Genomic DNA, 20,108 nt, shown 5'->3' on the forward strand with positions numbered 1-20,108 from the left:
GACAGGATACAATTAGAGCGCTGCCTTGGTTAACATCCGGAATCCGTTGGAGAAGGACCAACTCAAACTAAAACGGACACTAACCAAAGCAAATGTTCCCCTAGAAAAGAATGTAAGACTAATTAATCCGTTACAAAAATAACACAAAAAATGTTTTATAGACAATAATTATAGTTTCATGTGCAGAACATGATGCAGGAATCATTCAAACGAAAAATGAATGGACAAGTGAACATTTAACACCATTTTTACCAAACTTTTAACTTTTAACTGTTGCTTGGGAACCACAGTAGATGTGAATGCATGGATGCATGTGCACCGCAGCCCGTGACGGAGCCACTCATGCACACATATGAGGAGGGGCTTTGGTGCACTCCCTCTTCAGAGACACTCCCCAACACCCTGAAGTCTTCAAGGCTGTCACATGGCAACTCGCAAGTTTCTGCTCCCTCCATGGATTTTCTAAAGCAGGGGTGTCCGGACTTTTAGCAGCAAGGGCCACATAATGCAAAATGAAAGGATGTCATCCACCACTGCATGAGGCAGGAAGCTAAATAGCTAGCCAACAAGACTTGTGGTTGCTTGCTCTCAGGAAAACACCGCCCCCTAGTGTAAAGTTAAGCAATAACTACTTTCGCTGGTAACTAATTACGTTTGTGAAGGAGTCATTTTGTGACTACTTTTTTGGGAAAAGTAACTAGTAACTATAGGTGGCTATCCAAGTGTTTTGGTGTATTTTAGGCTCGGGTTAGTTTTGCAGCTGCGACCGGTGTGGGCCATCAGGACAGGAGTGTGAGCACCCCCCAACTCGTGCACGCGGTGGCGACAGCTGAGGTGGGAGCACGCGTGGAATGCGTGTTCACGAGACTTTTTGTGGAAAGTGCACGTCACCAGCAGCAGACACCCTTGGCTCCACGCTAGCGTACCTTCTTGGGGGACTATTACTTTTTTTTCCTCTTAGAGACGCCGAAGAGGTAAGTTCACTCGCATGTTTTACATATTAGGAAAACATATAAAAACTATGGACTTATTGAATCTGATAAAAACTGGAGGCTATTACACTAGCAGTCAAAAGTTTGGAGACACTTTCCCAAAGTGTGGAATGAGAAGGTGTCTCAAAACTTTTGACTGATCATGTATGTACTGTATATATAGTAAAAGTGGTAAAAGTTACGTGTGAAAAGGCCAATGACTCATGTAGTGGAATATGATTATGATTATGTACTTAGTAGAGCGATTCTGCTTTTTGGACACTTCTGCTACCAAAATGCTATGTTCCCATGACAAATATTGATTTATTTGGCTGTACTATGTAACAGTTTCAATATACAGTAGGTCATGCTAAATATATGAAATCTAACATTTTAGACCATTATTTGGTCATCCCAGGCCATCAGCAAAGAAAGCAACAATACTGAAAAAGTTGTTGTTAAACAGAATGAAAGGATGCACACAAAACCCTCATAAAATCTCATTCGTTCATTCAAAAAGTTACTGCTGTGCAAAGTGAAATGTGGAATTTTCCAAGCACTTCAATGAGTGCGCTGATGATGATATCAGTGATATCAGCACACGAATATGCTGATATGCTGATAGTCATAATATGCTGATATTTCAGCCTAAAAGGTATTTCAGCTGATGAAGAGCAGCAACAGTTCATGCAGTTGTGCGACCCTTAACGCGACCCCTCAGTCGAGGGCCTGTGGGGCGACATGTGGGGCCAATGTGAGCGTGGTCCAACTGCTTATCAGTCATCAGAAATAGCCATGATCACATGCCCACCCCCAGCCCCCCCAACGGGCCCTAAATAGCATCCAGCAGGCTGCTACTCACACGACCATCAGGGAACCTTTTCTTTTTTTGCTGCAAACATCCTACATTTCACTTTCACACTGCGTTCAACTCCATGGATGGATTCTTGGACTACTAGTCAGGAGCCACCCCAAATCATTCATGACATAGGCCAGGGGTGTCCAAAGGGTGACTTGTGGGCCATCTGCGGCCTGCTGCCGTTTTTTTATTGGCCCGCAGCACATACTAAAAATATCATTTAAAAAGAAAACAGCAAAAATTAGCAGCAATCTCATGAGACTAAAGCCAAAATATCCAGAGAAAAAAGTTGTAATCTAATGGGGAAAAGTTTTACAAGAATAATGTCAAAATAGTCTGAGAAAAAATAATGTCATTTTCAAAGTTGGAATGTAGAAATATAGATATAGAAAAAAAGACTTTTTTTTTAAGTCGTAATATGATCTATCTGTGCCCTGCGATTGGCTGGCGACCAGTCCAGGGTGTACCCCGCCTGTCACCCGAAGTCAGCTGGGATAGGCTCCAGCATGCCCCTGCGACCCTAAGGAGAAGAAGTGGTATAGAAAATGGATGGATGGATGATGAACAAAACAACAAATAAAGTTGCTTTATGAAAAAACAGGTGGCAGTAAAAGTCTTAATGTTATGAGAATAGAGTCAAAATTTGATGGGAATACAGTCATAATATGATTGGAATAAAGTCATGATAATATGATGGGAATAAAGTCATAATATGATGGGAATAAAGCCATAATAATATGATGGGAATAAAGTCATAATATGATGGGAATAAAGTCATAATATGATGGGAATAAAGTCATAATATGATGGGAATAAAGTCATAATAATATGATGGGAATAAAGTCATAATATGATGGGAATAAAGTCATAATATGATGGGAATAAAGTCATAATAATATGATGGGAATAAAGTCATAATATGATGGGAATAAAGCCATAATAATATGATGGGAATAAAGTCATAATATGATGGGAATAAAGTCATAATATGATGGGAATAAAGTCATAATATGATGGGAATAAAGTCATAATAATATGATGGGAATAAAGTCATAATATGATGGGAATAAAGTCATAATAATATGATGGGAATAAAGTCATAATATGATGGGAATAAAGTCATAATAATATGATGGGAATAAAGTCATAATAATATGATGGGAATAAAGTCATAATATGATGGGAATAAAGTCATAATATTATGGGAATAAAGTCATAATGTTATAAAGTCTTCAAAGATTATTCAAGAGGTTCAAATGTTTGTCAAAGTAAAAAGGGGAAAAATGAAGCTGGCCTTTTTCACCTAAATCCCAAAGCTGAAATGAACGTTTGTTAGCATCATGAAGGTGGCAACGCTGCATGCTTTCATGTTTCACGATGCGGCCCTGGCTGCAAAAAGCCATGACGGATGTTGGTTGAACGATGGGGCATATTTCAGATGGAATTAGATAGAAGATGAAAAATTCACCATTTCCATGGTCTTATTTTTATTTCCTACTTACATCCTAACCTCTTATACGCTAGTGCCTCGCCACGGGCACGGCTTCACGCCATCACACTTTGTCAAAGTGTTTTGTGGTTGAGTATGCCCTATTATTACTACAAAAATATGAAAAATTACGTATTTTGATCCCAAATGAAGCATTTCCAAGCATGAAAATGGCAAAATGAAGTAAAATACAAATATAAGGCGTTCGGAAGATGCATTCAAACAGGTGGCAATCGCATGTAGCGTTGCACAGTGGTCACTAGGTGTCACTCATGTTACTGTAATGTTGGCTCATTAATGTTGCAACTAGCTTTTACTGCTACGGAGGTAAGAGTTGGCAACTCTGGAAGGGGCGTTGCAAAAGAGGGAGAGTCAGGCTTATTGGGAGGAGCGAGTCTCAATAGTGAGACCACTACACTGCACAGTTATCACTGGGATATGTTGGCATCTATTGGCATTTCTCCACTTTGGCCATTTTACCATGTCGTTTCACTTCACTTTTCACTTTCACTTTCCTTTGACCAAAATATTGAATTTATTAGCGCTGAATCCCATAGCGTGGAAGTTGATCTAGTCTGGAGCCAATTAGCCGCCATAAATGAGGGACGACTGTGAAGGGAAGAAAGTGGAATTAAAAAGAACAGAACTGACGTGTAGCCTTCCATCGCGTGTCCCTAAACTTTTGACTGGTGTATATTTCCCAAGCAGTGATACAAAGTGTGACCTTGGTGTCCTTCCTGTCTAGTGTCTTGCAGCTCACGTTAGTGTGTCGCATCGGCACTGCGGTCCAACATGGCTGAGGTGGCGCAGGGAGAGGCTGTGATCGCCCACGACATGGAAGATGTGGCAGCAGCTAAAAATGAGCACAATGTGAGCGATGCGGACGGCCAGGAAGAGGTGGACGAGACGGCCAAAAAGGCCGACAAGAAGGCCGTGAACGGGGTGGATGGGAAAGACAAGGCCTGCGGTGGCGATAAGAACAGAAGAAGGAAAACCGCCAGTGCCGTGGAGAAGCACAACGCGCAACCTAATACAAATGCCAATGACAACATTTCCGATTTGATGCTTAAAAAGGAGGTGAGACCTTCACGGGAAAGTTGGACAGCATACATTTTGCATGATGAAGCTCTCTTCCATCTTTGTTCAACTCCAGAAACTGATGAGGTCCAGGAAGCCCGTGGCCAGAAGCTACGTTCCCAATCTGACCAAAGAGAAGAGTGACGTGTCCAACAAGTTTGAGGCCATGCAGAAGGCAAGGGAAGAGCGCAGCAGGCAGAGGAACAGGGACGAGCAGCAGAAGAGGAAGGAGCAGTACATCAAGGAGAGGGAGTGGAACCGCAGGAAGCAGCAGGTCTGATCAGCCCACTAACCTGCATGGCATGACGGAGGAGGCACGGCCGCTACGCTCCGTGAGAACTCACTGCCCTGCAACATCAAGTATAACATCCTAACACAGCTTGTTGTGTTACGCTGACAACCATAGAACACATAGTGTGTTTGAGCGCATGATAAACAATACAAATGAAAACCACCGGGTGGCGCTCTGACTAATGACCAACATCTGACCCTGTGGAGCTGAGTTGAGTTGAGCTCATTTGGTCAAAGTCCCTGAGAGGAGTTTGCTAAAATACAACCCCTGGCTATGGCTCAAAATGGCCGCCTCCCTGTTTGTTTGTGAACGTGTGTTTCTGGACTGTTGCCATCTTCAAGCCTTTAAATTAGAGATGCACAATATCTTTTCTTTCAAACTGATACTAACTTTGAGCTTCTCAAGAGCGATATGGTACCAATAACCAATAACTTTTTTATATCTGCTGTTTTCAAAAGTACATTTATGTGTAGTTTGTGCAGATGTGGAAGTAAGAAGGACTGTAACAACTCAAGAAATATGATGACATGACTACTAGCACATCACTACGAGCAGGAGAACCACAGTATAGAGGGGGTGGAGCCACCTGCTGTGGCCCAGCAACGTGCACCATATTCGGGCACACGTTCCGAGTGGCTGGTGTGACGCCACGGAGATCTCTGGCAAACCTTTTGCACTTTTCAAACACGTGGCGCTGGCGTTTCAGGTGGCTGGTAAGGTTTTTTTGTGCGCTCGATGGGATTTTTCCCGTCATTGCAGAGTTTTTGATACAATTATCACACGAGATGTCTTCCTCGGAAAGTGAATGTTTGTTTACAAGTGAGCTCAGGGGAAGTTACGACAGGCTTTTGACGTCACATGCAGGGAAAAAAAGGAGCGCTTGATTTGCTCACCTTCACAGTACGGCTAATCTCGCCTGATTGGAACATTTTTATTTAAAATGATTGGTATCGGAGCTATTTTTAATGTTATCAAATGTATCGTTATGATGTCAGTCCAATAATGACTTTAAATCCATGTGAACCTTCCTAGCCATTACGTAAGAGTAGAGAGTAAAGTAGAAGTACAAGTACCTTAGCCAAATTCATTGATGAATGCAACTGCTGCTTCACAGTATTTGTCATCCATCAGCGCCTTCATGTGCAGCACTTCTATTTCCCCAAATCACTTTTCTTCTTTCAACACCAAATTGTACGTTCTACCGAAATAATGTACAGTACAGTCAAACCTGTCCTAAGCGGCCACCTTTATAGAACGGCCACCTGCCTATAGCAGCCACTGAAAAATCCCCCGCAGCAAATGTACATGTTATAGACCCTGTGTATAGCAGTCACCTGTCCAACGCGGCCAGCGGCCACCCATTTTGGCTCCCTTGGTCAATATCTGACCGCATATAGCGGCCAAATTACCGAATCAAGTAGAAGCTTCATGCACAAAAAAGTTTTGTTTTTCAATCAATGAAGCCGTCGTGTGTAGACTTTAATTACTGAGTCCTAGCTCAGTCACAATCATTCACAAGATCCACACAAACTGTCAGTTGTTCACATAAAAAAGCCGTCTTCTTTTGAGCTTTCTATTTCCTGGTCAAACATGTAACTTTAAGAGCATTTGCACCAAAACATTACCGCAAAGTATGCTGGGAACAGGACGTGCTCCCAGCGACGCTACAATAAAAAAAACATACGCTAGCATGCATGCGGCAGCGGGAGCAAAACTGAGTTGGGTTGTACTTAACTGAAGTATTTTAGAATGTACTCACGTTATTTTTCATCAATCCTCATTCACAAATCCATCAAAGTCCTCATCTTCTGTATTCGACACAAAAAAAAGCCATCTTCTTTGCCGTTTGCTTAACTTGTCAGTGTTATTCAGCTCCAAACCGTAGTAAGGGCGACCTGACTGCAGCAAAGAAGGAAACTTCTCCTGTTGCTTCTGCCAACTTTACCAGAGAGCACACACACACACACACACCACACACGTCTCGTCTCGTCTCGTCTCGTCTCTCCTTCCTGCTTGCCCACAAGGCAAAGGTTAAACAAGCCCCACTACATAGCTGTCCAGGCAATGCCTGTAACAAGTGACACCGTTTATTTCCTGGTGTGCACTGGTCAATACTGTAATGCCGCTTGTTGTGGGGAAGGAGAGACTCACGTCGCCGATGCACTTTAATGGCTTTATTAACAGCGGAGAACACTGCAGGACTTTACATCCACGCCAACATAAACACACTTCCCAACTCTCTCCAAACTCACAGCTAGCACTGAGCCTAGCTCTCCTGCTCGGGACGCCCCTCCGTCACTTCCCGTCACTTCCCGTCACTTCCTGATGAACTAAAGCTGTAATGACACTCTGTCGTATAAAAAGTAAAATATTAAAAACAAGCGTAAGACATTACTAGCACAGCTTTTTTCTGTGGGTCGTGGATAATAACAAGCCTAGTAGTGCTGTACAACTTGTATCTGCAGTCCTACAAGTGCCCTCTACTGGTCAGCATTAATCCCCCCCCCCCTTTTTTTTTTTTTTTTTTCCTCTACTGGTCAGCATTCAAACTGGACGCCAACCTGTCTATAGAGGCCACGTGTCTATAGTGGCGGCTTTTGCAGACTCCCTCTAGTGGCCGCTATAGACAAGTTTGACTGTATTTTTATTTGAAATGGTTACATTTTGTAAAAAAAAAAAATGTTAGTATTTTCTCCTTAGATTGTGCTTTTTGCTCTATTTTTACCATTTTTTGCTGGGGGTTTTTGTGTTTCATTTTACTTTATGCACTGTGGTTCCAGAAGTGACTTTGATAAGAAGTATTAACATGTTGAATATTTTCATAGTTAGAGCATAGAAAACCTGTCTACAACCTTCTAAATACACTTTTTAACATGATTAGAGCCCTCTAGACATGACATAACACCCCTATAGTCACCTCTACACTCCTATTAACCCAATACAGTAGACATCATAAGAGAAAACAAGACATAGAAAACCTGTTTACCACTTTCTAAATACGCTTTTTAACATGACTAGAGCCCTCTAGACCTGAAATAACACCCCTATAGTCACCTTTACACTCCTATTAACCCAATATAGTGGGCATAATAAAATAAAATTAGACATAAAAAAAGACTCAAGTGCTTGTGTGTGTTGCTGTAAATGTGTTTGGGTGCATTTTATTGCATTGAAACTTGCAATAAAAGCCTATCTGTTGTTCCAGCAATCAAGCCTTTAGTGCTTGTGTCTCAGCCAACAGTACTGCCACCTAGTGACCTGTGTAGAATACTACATATCATCACAAAATCTGTGAATGCGTCTCCTGAAAGCCTTGAACATGCTTCATTTAGGCAGGAAGTACAAAGCATTTGTAGATCCCATTCAACCATGGAAGAGCATATTTCTTTAAAAAGCCTGATGGCGTGAAGCTGTAAAACTGGCAGGGCAAGGCGGGGCGGGGTGATGACAGGTATATAACGTGTACATGATACATGGAGATGAGCACGGATTACCAGAACAAACCTCCATGTGTCCAGCCCTTCGCTAGCTGGCCGAGATGCAGGATACGCTCTTTTCCTGTCACAGCCCAATCAAAAGCCCACCTTCACGTCACATGACACCCTTATTAACAGGGATTAGGCTCACTGTTCCTGCAGAGAGCAGCATGGCTCCCGAGTGATCGAGGAGATGATCCCAGCTAACGCGTAAACACACACTCACCCCTTCCTTCTCCAACTCGTCCTCCCGCAGATAAAAGAGCTTCTCGCTTCCAGTGATGAGGAGGAAGAGGTGAAGCCCGCCAAGGTGGAAAAGTCGTACGTCCCCAAAATCACAGGTGAGACACTAAACAAGCAGGTCAAAGGAGCATAGAAGAAGAAGACCTAAGACGAAGTCCTTGCAAATCCTCAGGTAGCGTGAAGGGGAAGTTTGCTGAGATGGAAAAGCAAAGGCAGGAGGGCGAGAGGAAGAAGATGGAAGGCGAGAGGAAGAGGAGGGAAGCCCAGGATAACATGGAGAAGGATAAAATCAAAAGGGAATTGGCCAAAAAGGCAGTGGAGGTGAGTAAAAGTGGAGTCACGTCCTTAAGACGGTAACCCTTAGCTCCTACTTAGACGAGTTATTTCAAGTCCACTTTGGACTTACGGTGCATTCTTTCCAAGAAGTCAACGCCACGTTCAATCTGCTTTGTGTTTTAAAAGCAACGGTCTGGCGGCAGACAGGTGATTGCTCCTCATTCTTGGCTAGTTCTGCAACACGGCGTCTTTAACTTGGACTTTATTGAGCCACATTGCAGTAGCTCATTTGCAGAAGAAAAAGACAAACACTCCCTAAAAAAAATGCAATGCAATCTGAATAAGATCTAATCAAAGAATAGTGTGTCAAATATGGTAAATACAAGTAAACAAAGCAGACAGCTCAGCGCAATCATGTTGTGAATGATCATTTCCAGGCAGGTGAGGTATTGTAGCGCTGGACGGCGTGTGGAATGAATGAAGTCCTGTAGTGTTCACTGTGGGAACGGAACTGGAGGAGTCTGTTGGAGAACGAGTCCACTGGAGTGGGTGGGTGGGGTTGTCCAAGATGGAGAGCAGTTTGTCTCTCACTTACAAACGTCTCCAACTGAGTGCCGAGAACTTTTTGGGCTTTCTGAATCAGTTTGTCCTTTTTGCTGGTGCTGCTCCCCCAACAAACCACAGCAAAGTGCAGGGCACCGGCTACCACAGACTGGTAGAAGATCTCCAGCAGCTTGCAGCCCACATTGAAGGACCTAAGCTTTGTCAGGAAGTAGAGTCTGCGGGTTGGGAAAAAAAGCGGCATCCACGCTGTGCCGGATTAGTAAATGGTTGCATCCAGACGGGAATGCATCACTGGGTGAAAAGGATGTAATACACGAGGCACACCTACGTGTGGCTCTGTGAACTGATACGCGGACGGAACCATGTGACACACCAAACCATAGAAGAAGGCGTGTAAGTCCGTCGTCTTCCGTTGTCCACGCCTCGTCTAGACTTAGTGGAATTACACGTGCATCATTTGGGAGTAAAAGACAAGAAAATAGCGGGAGAATGTCGGCCATGGGGAGTCATGACACTCCAAATCTTCAGATTTGTTGGCTTGTCGGAAAAGCTCACTTCTGGTCACGTGACGGCGACCTCATGGTTTTGAAATTGTAGCGGATTTGCTGGTTCATATGGAAATGGCGAACCGGAGTTTTCAGATTTTCCCTCTCTGGAAAGCGTTTTTAAGCAATACCGTTTGAGAACCACCCAGAAGGCCGTTCCCGTGTGGATGAGAGGATGAAACCATAAAATACTGAAAACGTTTGCGTGTGGATTATTGTCCTGAGTTGGGTGGAAAGTGGGTAAAACAGTGTCCAAAGTTACTTGATTAAAAGCCCACAGAGGAGAAGGCGGGCCTCTGGGTGTTTGGCCTGTTGCCTAGCAACAGTGGCGCGGATCGTACCACACGCTGCAGCCTCGTCCGCTGAGGAAGGGAAGTAAACGCCAATGAAGATCACAAAGGTAAACTCCCTCATTCCCACAGTCGCACAGACACGCTAACTCATCAGCAGTAATACCACCTCTCATCCACCAAAGCAGCAACCCCACCACCTTTTTTCTCACCGCTCAGGAGCGTGTGTCTAGCCGCCCGTCAGGTCTCCAAGGGTACTGACACACTGCGGTCCGGGAAGTCCGCGTGCGGCCAGGTCTCCATAAAGCAGGGTACTGCTCACAATGTAGTCCCTCTGGGCCCCAACGTGAAATCTCCCATGACATTCCGTTGCAAATGAGGTTAGGAGGGCACGTGCACCCTGTGCCATCTACCAAAGAAAAGCTTTTACTTTGACTTTTTCCTTCCTCTGTTCTTTGCAAATGACCACAACTTAAATACTTGGTCTTTGATATTTGGGCCACCTTTGATGCCTTTAAAAAGGGCTCATCTCATTTTAGATTATGTCCTGCTACGCTTCAAAGTTTACAGCTGTGACCCGGTCATGCGGAGCTGCCAGGTGTAGACATGGCAACTGTTTCCCACACCTCCCGATGTCTGTAGACCTCCTCACTGTGGGACGGAATTAGATTCTTGTTATCTTAGACACCCACGTTGACCCCACTGCAAATGGTGACCCGAACAGTCTCAGCTTCACAAACAGAATCACGTCCGACTCGACAATTGTCAAGGTGTAATGCAGAAAAGTATGTTTTATGGCAGGGGTGTCCAAAGTGCAGCCTGGGGGCCACTTGTTTTATTATTTATAAAAATATCATTTAACAAGAAAACAGCAAAAATGGAAAAATCAGCAGTCATTGTACAAGAATAAAGTCACAATATGAAGAGAAAAAAGGTCTAATCTAAGATGTAATAATATCTATCCATGCATTTTCTTTGTCCTCATCGGGGGGGTTATGCTGGAGCCTATGCCAGCTGACTTATAGCCGTAATAATAAACCTTGTAATATTATGGAGGACAAATAATGTCATTTTAAGTTGAAATATTACAGAAAAAGAGACATTATAAAAGTCATAACATGACAAACAAATCAAAGTTATCATTTTTGGAAAATGACTTTATGAAAAAGTCATGACATCACGGGAATAAAGCCAAAATGTTACAGGAATAAAGTCCTGATATTAAGGGAAGAAAATCAACTTGTAATATGAGGAAATCAGCAAATCATTTTTATACATTAGATATAAGAATCATTTATATCCTGTCATTTCTGGCCCTCGCTGGAAAAACTTTGGACACGCCAGCTTCAGAGGAAAAATGTTGATAGATGACATAATTGGCTAATTTGCATCATTGAAAAAGTGAGTAAAAAACGTGAAAAGCAAACCAAATGTGTAAAACAATACAATGGACCTCCTGTCTTCTTTTTGTGTTTTTGTCAAAAGCAAGACAGAGCTGCCATCTTGAGTGCTGTTAGGACACAACAGGGGCACAGGGGGACCCACTGCTCGTGGAGAAGAGCGATACACGCTATCATGTTAGTCTCCAATAAGTCCAATAAGACCAGAAAAAGTCGCAAAGAGTTGTCACTGGTTGCTTTTTTTTGTTTAAAAACAGAATCTAGAGGTGTCTGAATACTGGCGTAATATATCCACTAAGTCACAACACCGACACCCTCCTGCTACGTCTTCTTCTCTGACAGACCAGGTGTGTTTAGAGGACAGAATCGGAACAGCAAACTAGAATCCCAGACGGTCCCATTGCAGTCGACCTGTGAATATCAACAATGAAAATCAAATAGCCCCCATGCAAGTGTGAAAGTGTACAGGTACAGAGTAGATGCAAGTATAAATGTATGAATGATCATCCATGAACACATGGATTTACTGCGCTGGCGGTGTCCCAGACAGCTATGGTGCGTTCAAGGACTGCTGAAGAAAGTGCAACATCTCAACGCTTGGCAAAAAAACATGATCAGTGAAGCATGATGACATAACGATGTAATCACTGTGGGCTCGGTACACGTGTGCTGTACATCTGAGCTAGGGGGGGACCCAGTTTGATTAAAAAATCTGCAAATTTGCGGGGTCACAAATGCCAAATCAGGAATGTGCGGAGACCCACAGTCATTGGTTTCCAAGCAAGGACTGCTAGGTAGCGCCTGCTCCTCAATACATCTCACAGAAGACAAGCAGTTCAATGAGAATTCAAACCCTAACCACCACTGGTCCACTCATAGCGTGCTTCTACTGGATCAGACGGGAATGGCAACAACGTTTTCAGTGACATTCTGGAAAGTTCTGCACGCACACAAGAAACATAAAAGCAGTTTGAAGAAAGACATTTTTGCAGAACTGCGCCTCCCGAAAACCTGTACTGTATTCTTGTAATCACCGGGTTCTGACGTTCTTTTCCAGGAAGGAGATGACACCATCCTGGTAAGGGTGGTTCCTACCAAGTCATCACGAACCCCGGGCAGAATCACAATGAACTTTGAAGACATGGAGAAGAGTCGAGAGGAGGAACTGAAGAAGGCGGCGGAGGACGAGAAGAAGAGACGATACGATGAAAACAAACGCTCCTTCAGGGAAGCCAAGCGGCGCTCCGTTGTCCCGCAGGTTGGAATCAAGACGCAGCATCTGCTGTCATTTCTGTACGCGTGACATTGCTTCTCATATTCAATTCTTGCCAGGAGGAAGAGGACAAGCCGGTGGAGAAGACGCAGGTGACTCCGGGAAAGCTGAAGCTGACATTTGAGGAATTGGAGCGGGAACGGCAGGAGCAGAGACAGAAGAAAGCTGAGGAGGAAGCCAAGCGTCGTCTGCAGCAAGAGAAGAAAGGTTTTGAGGAGGCCCGACTGGGATTGGTAAATGCCTAAAATACCTAAAAATAAAAATACCTAAAATAAAAATATTTGAATTTCTAAATACAGCGGGACCTCGGTTAGCATCCACCCTGGTTAGCATGTTTTTCAGTTAACGTCAAACATTTATGCCAACATTTTGCCTCAGTTTCCGTACATTTTCCAGTAATAGGGCGCGCGTCTTGTGGTGTTATTAATACACTGCGTGGGTCCAACTGTGTTCTTAATGTATTTTTATCAAAAAACGCCCTTAGCTTTTAATAAAGAAGCTAGCTTGCCAAGCAAACATCTCAAAAACACGTTTTCATAGTTTTACATGCAAAAAACAACAACTCTAAATGATAAATGAAAGGGCTCAATAAACACTTTGGGTTACTTTGACTTTCATTGGAAATGTGATGGTTGCTGTGGGTGTTCCCAAAGACACCATGCGGCAGCGAGACAACACGGACACCACCTTCCTTTTTTGCCATGACTTATTATTTCTTGAATTCAATTCAATTCAATCGGGTTTTTCACCTTCTTTATCAAAATGCTGGCACATGCAACTTTCTTTGGGTTCCTGAGGTGAGAAACAGGAAGGTCGTGTCCGTGTGGCATCTCACTGCCACATCATGTCTTTGGGAACACTCACACCAAGAATCACATCTTCAAAAAAGTTCTCTTAAAGGGTCCCTGACATGACTGATCAACTTTGCTTCAATACGTTACAGTATATATGGTTTGTTATTATGTTCTACGTTGTTCCATTTTTGAAAACAAACATTTGCAAACATTTGCAAAAATGACATTTATAGTTCATGGTGCCAGCCATGGCGAACTAGACCATTTCCCGAAGTGATGTCATCAGGGTAATATCACAAACACGGCAGTGAGCAAGACAGAGGATGTTTACAGTGATTATAGCCAAGATGTGAGCCATGTGAGAAAGACACGTTTGGAGATGAAAGAGAGAGAAGATGGACAGAACATGGACTTGAGCCTTAAGACATGGAGATAAAGTTTGGTGGCTTTCAAAACACAGAATGTTAAGTGTAAATTACTCTGGAGTTGCTTATCCTTCAATTGTTGTTATAAATCGGCTTCTTAATGAGTGTTTGGATATGTGGATACATGTAAATGCCCCCCCCACCCCACCCCCCACCCCACCCCCAGTGAACATACTGTTTTGACAATAAGTTGATATAACATGAATGCAGTTTTGCCTTGTTTATCACAGGCATACGCTCCCAAGATATCCCGCAATAAGTGAAATTGGCAAAGTAGCCAACTTGATTTGTTTACAATGATCATATACAGTATGTTTTAAGGCTGTAAAACCCCTCACAATGCACTTTACACACTTTTCTCAGACAAGCATTTTCTCATTTTCTCACATTTTAGACACCCTCAAAGTTCAAGTTTTGTTTGAATTGTAATGCCCAACCTACTAGATTGGACACAATAAATTATTAAGTGACTCAGCATATTCACTGCTCTGACCGTGCTTTGTCCTGGCGCCATTCACCTGCACTGCAGCACTTTTGAATCCTTGTTAAAACATATTCCTCCTATGTCATTTAGTCGATTAACTTCTTCTATTGTTTATTGGCCGTTAGCAAGCAGCTCACACAGTTAGCTAGTTTGCTAGCTACAGCACGAAGAAAATTGATTGAATGGTCTACAGCCAATGAGGATGCAGAACACAATTGCAGGTTCTCCCTTAGCCAATAAGGAGTGTTGTGGTTCTATTGTCTACTATGGGTTCCTAATGTGCTCCTACTGCATGTAAACACACAGAGAGGTGGCGCTGCACACGTCTTCAACATGAGTATACAACACCCTCTACTGGTAGCAGTAGTCAATACAATAACACACAAACAACACAGCACCCATACATCGCTCTAATACACCACAAGGACGCACAACACAATTCTTGTTCATATGCTGTTCAAAAAATATTGAAAATGTACTTAAAAAAACAGCGAAACAGCGAATCAGCAAAAGGCGAATGGCGCTGTAGCGAGGGAACACCGTAATGCTTTGCAGCCTTGTTGCTAGCGTGGAATAGTGTTTAGAAGACAGTGTTTCCTGTTATGTAATTGTCTAATTTGCATAATTGAGCGGCTGAGCAAAAACATGAAAAACAAGACAAATGCATTTAGAACTACAAATAAACTTTCCTCTGTTGGTTGTTTTTGTTGGGTTTTTTTTTAATGTCACAAACAAGACGGAGCCGCCTATGAGTGCTTTAAGGGCATCTCGAGGTGTCTGATTACTCGCTAAATATAGCGACAATGTAGCTAAGATGGCAACACGGATTCCTCCTGCTACATCTTCTTATTCTCTGTTAGACCAGGTGTGTTCTAATAATGTGTTGGGGGCCAACAGGTAGCACCACATGATGAAAATGAATGTATGGGAAACACGACTGTGTGACTTGTATCTTTGCAGGATGAAGACGAGGAAGAGCAGTCCCCAGCTCAGGACGACAAGGAGGACTTCCGACCCGGAAAACTGAGGCTGAGCTTTGAAGAACTGGAAAGGCAAAGGGTGGAGGAGGAACGCAAGAAGGCTGAGGAGGAGGCCAAGAGACGGATGGAGGAGGAGAGAAGAGCTTTCGCTGAAGCCAGGAAAAGCATGGTCATTATTTCAAACTTGACTTTCACGCTTGTGTCCCTATACTTTTGTCCGTACGTCTGACCGCGTCCCTTGTGTCGTTACACAGCTCATCGACGAGGATGACGAGGTTCTGATGGCCTTGCTGAACCTGGAGGGCAGCGAACCCGGAAAGCTCTGTGCCAGTTTTGAGGAGCTGGAACAGCAGAGAAGAGAGGAAGAGCAGAAAAAGGCGGAGGAGGCGGCCAAGAAGAGACTGGAAGAGGAGAAGAAGCTCTTTGCTGAGGCCCGCAAGAGCATGGTAGGTCTTCATTTTGTGTAAATGAATCCTTCATTTGATCCTAACCTAGGCAACTTGAACCTGCATCAAACTGATACGGCACACCTACTGCTCTTTCCTTGTCCCTGGAGCATGAAAACTCACGCAATGCATGTGGAGATCAAACACTGACATTAAGTATTTATACTAAATTTCCAATGAATCTTTTCCTTTTCTCCAATGAAACTTCAAATCCAAGTTATATGCGCTCCAGCTGGCTATAGGATGCACTGAACATTCGGATCTACTGGGAGCTCACAAGGACATGAGGATCAGTGGGTACTGAATGCCTAAAAATATCATATTCTACTCACCATACGCCCAGTTGCAAAAAGTCATATCTACGCAAGACCATTTCCCTCAAGGTGAGGGGTCGTGATCCAAGATGGTGGCGTAAACAAACCTTACGCCTAGGCAAAATTTTAGTAAACATTTTGGTTGTTAACCAAAAAACGTGCTAACCAGGGTGGGCATGAACTGAAGTACAACTGTACAGGATGTACTGGAATGTGCTTATTTGAAAGGGATAGTTTGGATATTTTGACATGAAGTTCTATGACACCCTCATCAGCATTGTAGTCCGTTAACAGTGACTTACCCCCCCACTTGGTCTCCTAAGTCCAGTTCTGGTCGGATTTCCGTGATGAAGAACGTAGTTCTGCATAGTTGCTGGGTCATTCAAGCAAGGGGTTTGGTTTGTTCAAAAGAGTAGTACATTTACATCACAAAAACCACACCTCACAAAACGTTGGGCATTATATCTGTCTCCCCCTATATCCCTGCGCCCCGTCGCCTCTCCATTCTTGTGTATGTGATGAAGATGCTTGCGGTAATGCCGCGGCCATCTTGTTTACGTGTGTGTTCCACAGCGGAAGAAGATGTGAGAATATCTTGCAGATCGTCAGCCATTTGATTTTGCTTCTACTTCAGTGTAATCCACTCTGCCAGGAGAATTCTTGCCTTTGCCTTTGTGTGTGCAGGTCTCGGATGATGAAGGCGTGCTGGTGAAAATGGACTCGCAGGAGGCACTGCACCCCAGGAAACTGGAGATCAACTTTGAGGAGCTGCTCAAGGAGAAGGAGGAAGCCGAAAGGAGGCGCAAGGCGGAGGAGCGCAAACAGAAACTGGAGCTGGAGAAGCAGGAGTTTGAACAACTCAGACAAGAGATGGGCGAGGTTGGTCTGTTGAGCATTGAGTCATCTGCAAAGTAGAAGCCTACACCTCCAAGTGTCCCAAGACTTTAGTCCAAACACGAGGCCTGCTACGTGTTCCTCTAACGCAAACAACACCCAAACTTTTACCGTCTTTTTATTTTCACAGGACGACATCAACGAAAGCTCCAACATTGTCAACAGAGAGTACGAAGAGCTGACCAAGCTCAAGAGGACGGGCTCCATCCAGGCCAAGAACCTCAAGTCCAAGTTTGAAAAGATCAAGCAGCTGACTGACGAGGAGATCCAGAAAAAGATTGAGATGGAGAGGGCTCGGAGGAAGGCCATCGATGATGAAATTAAAGAGAGAGAAGCTGAGCGCTTCCAGGAGGTAAGACCGACCGCCACGTCTACGTTAGACTTAGTTAGTCCACTTCCAAATACGACGGCTAAACATGCCAAAACCCGAACGCACTGAACACGACAGGCGGAATGAAGCATTGGAGGAGAATGAGGCTCGAAAGGACACCGATGGTCAACCATTTTGGTTTGGAGGTGCCATTTTTTGGCAGGTGCACAAAGCACCAGCTGTTTTGGTTTACAGGTGTTGTTTTTCAGAAGACACACACATACTTGGACATTTAGGTTCACAGGCGCCATTTTTAAGAAGACGCGCAGATCATCGGCCATATTGGTTTGCAGCTGCCATTTTTCCAAAAGACCCGCAGATCGTCGGGGCGCCGTTTGTTGGGAAATGCACTGATGGCCAGCCAGGCGCCATTTTCCAAGGGTTTGGGCTGTTTCCGGTCGTCCGTGTATCTTGGAAAGTTACAACAACAGAACGATGATGAATCTGTTTGACCAATGAGTGACTAGAATCGGTTTGCATAAACCACATGCTATCAACTTGGTAAAAGGGGCTTCATAAGCTTTTTTTTTTAGGAGGATGAAGAAGGTCAGATGACCTCTGCAAAGGCTGAGGAGTCTCCGTTCAAGCAGAAGGTGGACATGAAAGCCAGGTTTGAACAAATGGCCAAAGCCAGAGAAGATGAGGAGAGGAGGAGGATAGAAGAACAGAAGCTCCAGAGAATGCAGTTTGAGCAACAGGAGATCGACGCTGCCCTCCAAAAGGTTCATATTCTACATTCAGGACCGCAAACTGTGGTGTCATCAATAAAAACATGGTTTTTCATCCTCTTGCAGAAAAAGGATGATGACGTAGACGAAGAGTCGAGCATCATCAATGGCTCCTATGAGGATGATGAAGATCACGCCAGATCGGGCGCGCCGTGGTTTAAAAAGCCTCTGAAGAACCAATCGGTGGTGGACTCGGAGCCCGTCCGCTTCACCGTCAAGATCACAGGGGAGCCCAAACCGGAGGTGACCTGGTGGTTTGAGGGAGAGATGCTCCAAGACTGTGAAGACTATCAGTACATCGAGAGGGGAGAGACGTCCTGCCTCTACCTGCCCGAGACCTTCCCGGAGGACGAGGGCGAGTACATGTGCAAGGCTGTCAACAGCCGAGGCACGGCGGCGAGCACCTGCATCCTCACCATAGAAAGTAAGACCACCCTGGTGTGACTCGCATGCCTGCATGAAATCTCCTCTTTGGGACGGAAGTGGACCGCATGCTCCTCCTCCTGGTGAACTGAGCGACCCATGTGGGTAACCCTCTCTTTCTGTTTTTCAGCATATGACGACTGATGCTCTGCCACCTGCTGGAAACTTTCTCTGTTGTCTCTTGCTCCTTTTGTAAAACCTCATCTGTCCCTCATAGTCTGGTACACAGAAGCAAACGGCAGCGTGCTCAGCATTCCTGAGGGAGGGACACCACACCAAAAAATGCCCAATGTTTACGCTTTCATCCGTTGTGAAGCTGCACTCCCTGGTAGTATGCCATAGGACATGACCTGTGCCAAAATGATCTAGTCGAAAGTCCCATTGGGTTGCCATGTGACAAACATATTGGGTAACGTTTCAGCAAGTCAGCCATGTTGGTCGTGTGTGTCTCCAGTATGTCAACATAGCATAAAGAGCTGACATTGACACACACGTGATGACAAGGTCAACAGCGGCAGCGTGCTTCCCAACGTGAGCATCCTCATTTCAATTCAAGCTCTTTTGCTTTTTCATTCTCTGTAACGCCACCTTTTTCCTTTTTAAGTTATTTTAAGTGTAATACTGACGGTACATTTGATGTTCTGTTGTGCTGGACAGGAGGTAACTTTCTGGGTTGATAAAAATACAAAACACACACGCTCGCATTCTTATGTGTCATTTGTGATGAAAGACATGTTTTAATAAAATGAACAAAAAGCAGCAGCATTTGGTGGTGCCTTGTGTTACCTGAGAGCATGTTCATGGATACATTTATTCCACAAACACTATCACTGCTAACGTTAGGGAGACACTTGAAAATAAAAGACTTGAATGGCACGTAAGTTAAATGTCATCCATACATCATCTCCAGCTGCCCGCCTGTTAACTGGCACCAAGGGAATATATAACCCCAATACTACCCTCTTTACACCGGGTACCTGTTACTGACAGGATCTGGTTCAGATTTCTTCTTTTGGTTTTTAAATGGTTGAATGGTCTGGCTTCCTCATACTTATCTGACTTACTGACCGTTTATGTTCCCGCTAGAACTATGAGGTCCAGCTCACAGCTCCTTGTAGCCAGTCCCAGATCTAGTCTTAAACCTCGGGGTGATAGGGTCTTCTCTGTTGCCGGTCCGAGACTGTGGAATGTCCTGCCCCCTAACATTAGATGTGCACAATCACTGGAGCATTTGAAGTCTTTATTGAAATCTTACTTTTATGGACTGGCTTTTAACACAGGTTAACCTGGCCATTGTTTTTACTCTTATTAGTGTCATTAATGTGGTCCATTGTTTTTACCTTTCGATTGTACAATCTATTATTAGGTGCGTTGTGTAGTTTTGTGTTTTATTGGCTGTTGTACAGCACTTTGGGCAGTTAACTGTTGGAAACGTGCCATATAAATACATTTGACCTTGACCCTGGAAACCCTTTAAAGGCCGTCGTCACTCCAC

At 44.0% G+C, this 20,108-nt stretch overlaps 1 protein-coding gene across 4 annotated transcripts; it reads left to right on the plus strand.

The window, feature by feature from the left end:
• The first annotated feature begins 828 nt into the window (after window positions 1–828).
• On the plus strand, window positions 829–19,364 carry nexn (nexilin (F actin binding protein)). 4 transcript variants are annotated; one of them, XM_054790792.1, is made up of 14 exons: window positions 833–974; window positions 4,065–4,396; window positions 4,446–4,670; window positions 8,421–8,505; window positions 8,580–8,728; window positions 12,540–12,740; window positions 12,815–12,988; window positions 15,419–15,607; window positions 15,693–15,884; window positions 16,883–17,077; window positions 17,223–17,444; window positions 17,996–18,184; window positions 18,257–18,614; window positions 18,744–19,364. In XM_054790792.1, the coding sequence occupies exons 2-14, from the start codon at window positions 4,112–4,114 to the stop codon at window positions 18,755–18,757; spliced, it is 2,478 nt and encodes an 825-aa protein (XP_054646767.1). In that variant the 5' UTR covers window positions 833–974; window positions 4,065–4,111; the 3' UTR covers window positions 18,758–19,364. The 4 variants fall into 4 exon arrangements, with proteins under 4 accessions (XP_054646769.1, XP_054646767.1, XP_054646766.1 ...); XM_054790791.1 differs by having other exon boundaries at window positions 18,257–19,364; XM_054790793.1 differs by having other exon boundaries at window positions 4,473–4,670; window positions 18,257–19,364.
• The last annotated feature ends 744 nt before the right edge of the window (window positions 19,365–20,108 follow it).

This window comes from Dunckerocampus dactyliophorus, chromosome 10 (genome assembly GCF_027744805.1).
Source record: "Dunckerocampus dactyliophorus isolate RoL2022-P2 chromosome 10, RoL_Ddac_1.1, whole genome shotgun sequence".
Taxonomy (NCBI): Eukaryota; Metazoa; Chordata; class Actinopteri; order Syngnathiformes; family Syngnathidae; genus Dunckerocampus; species Dunckerocampus dactyliophorus.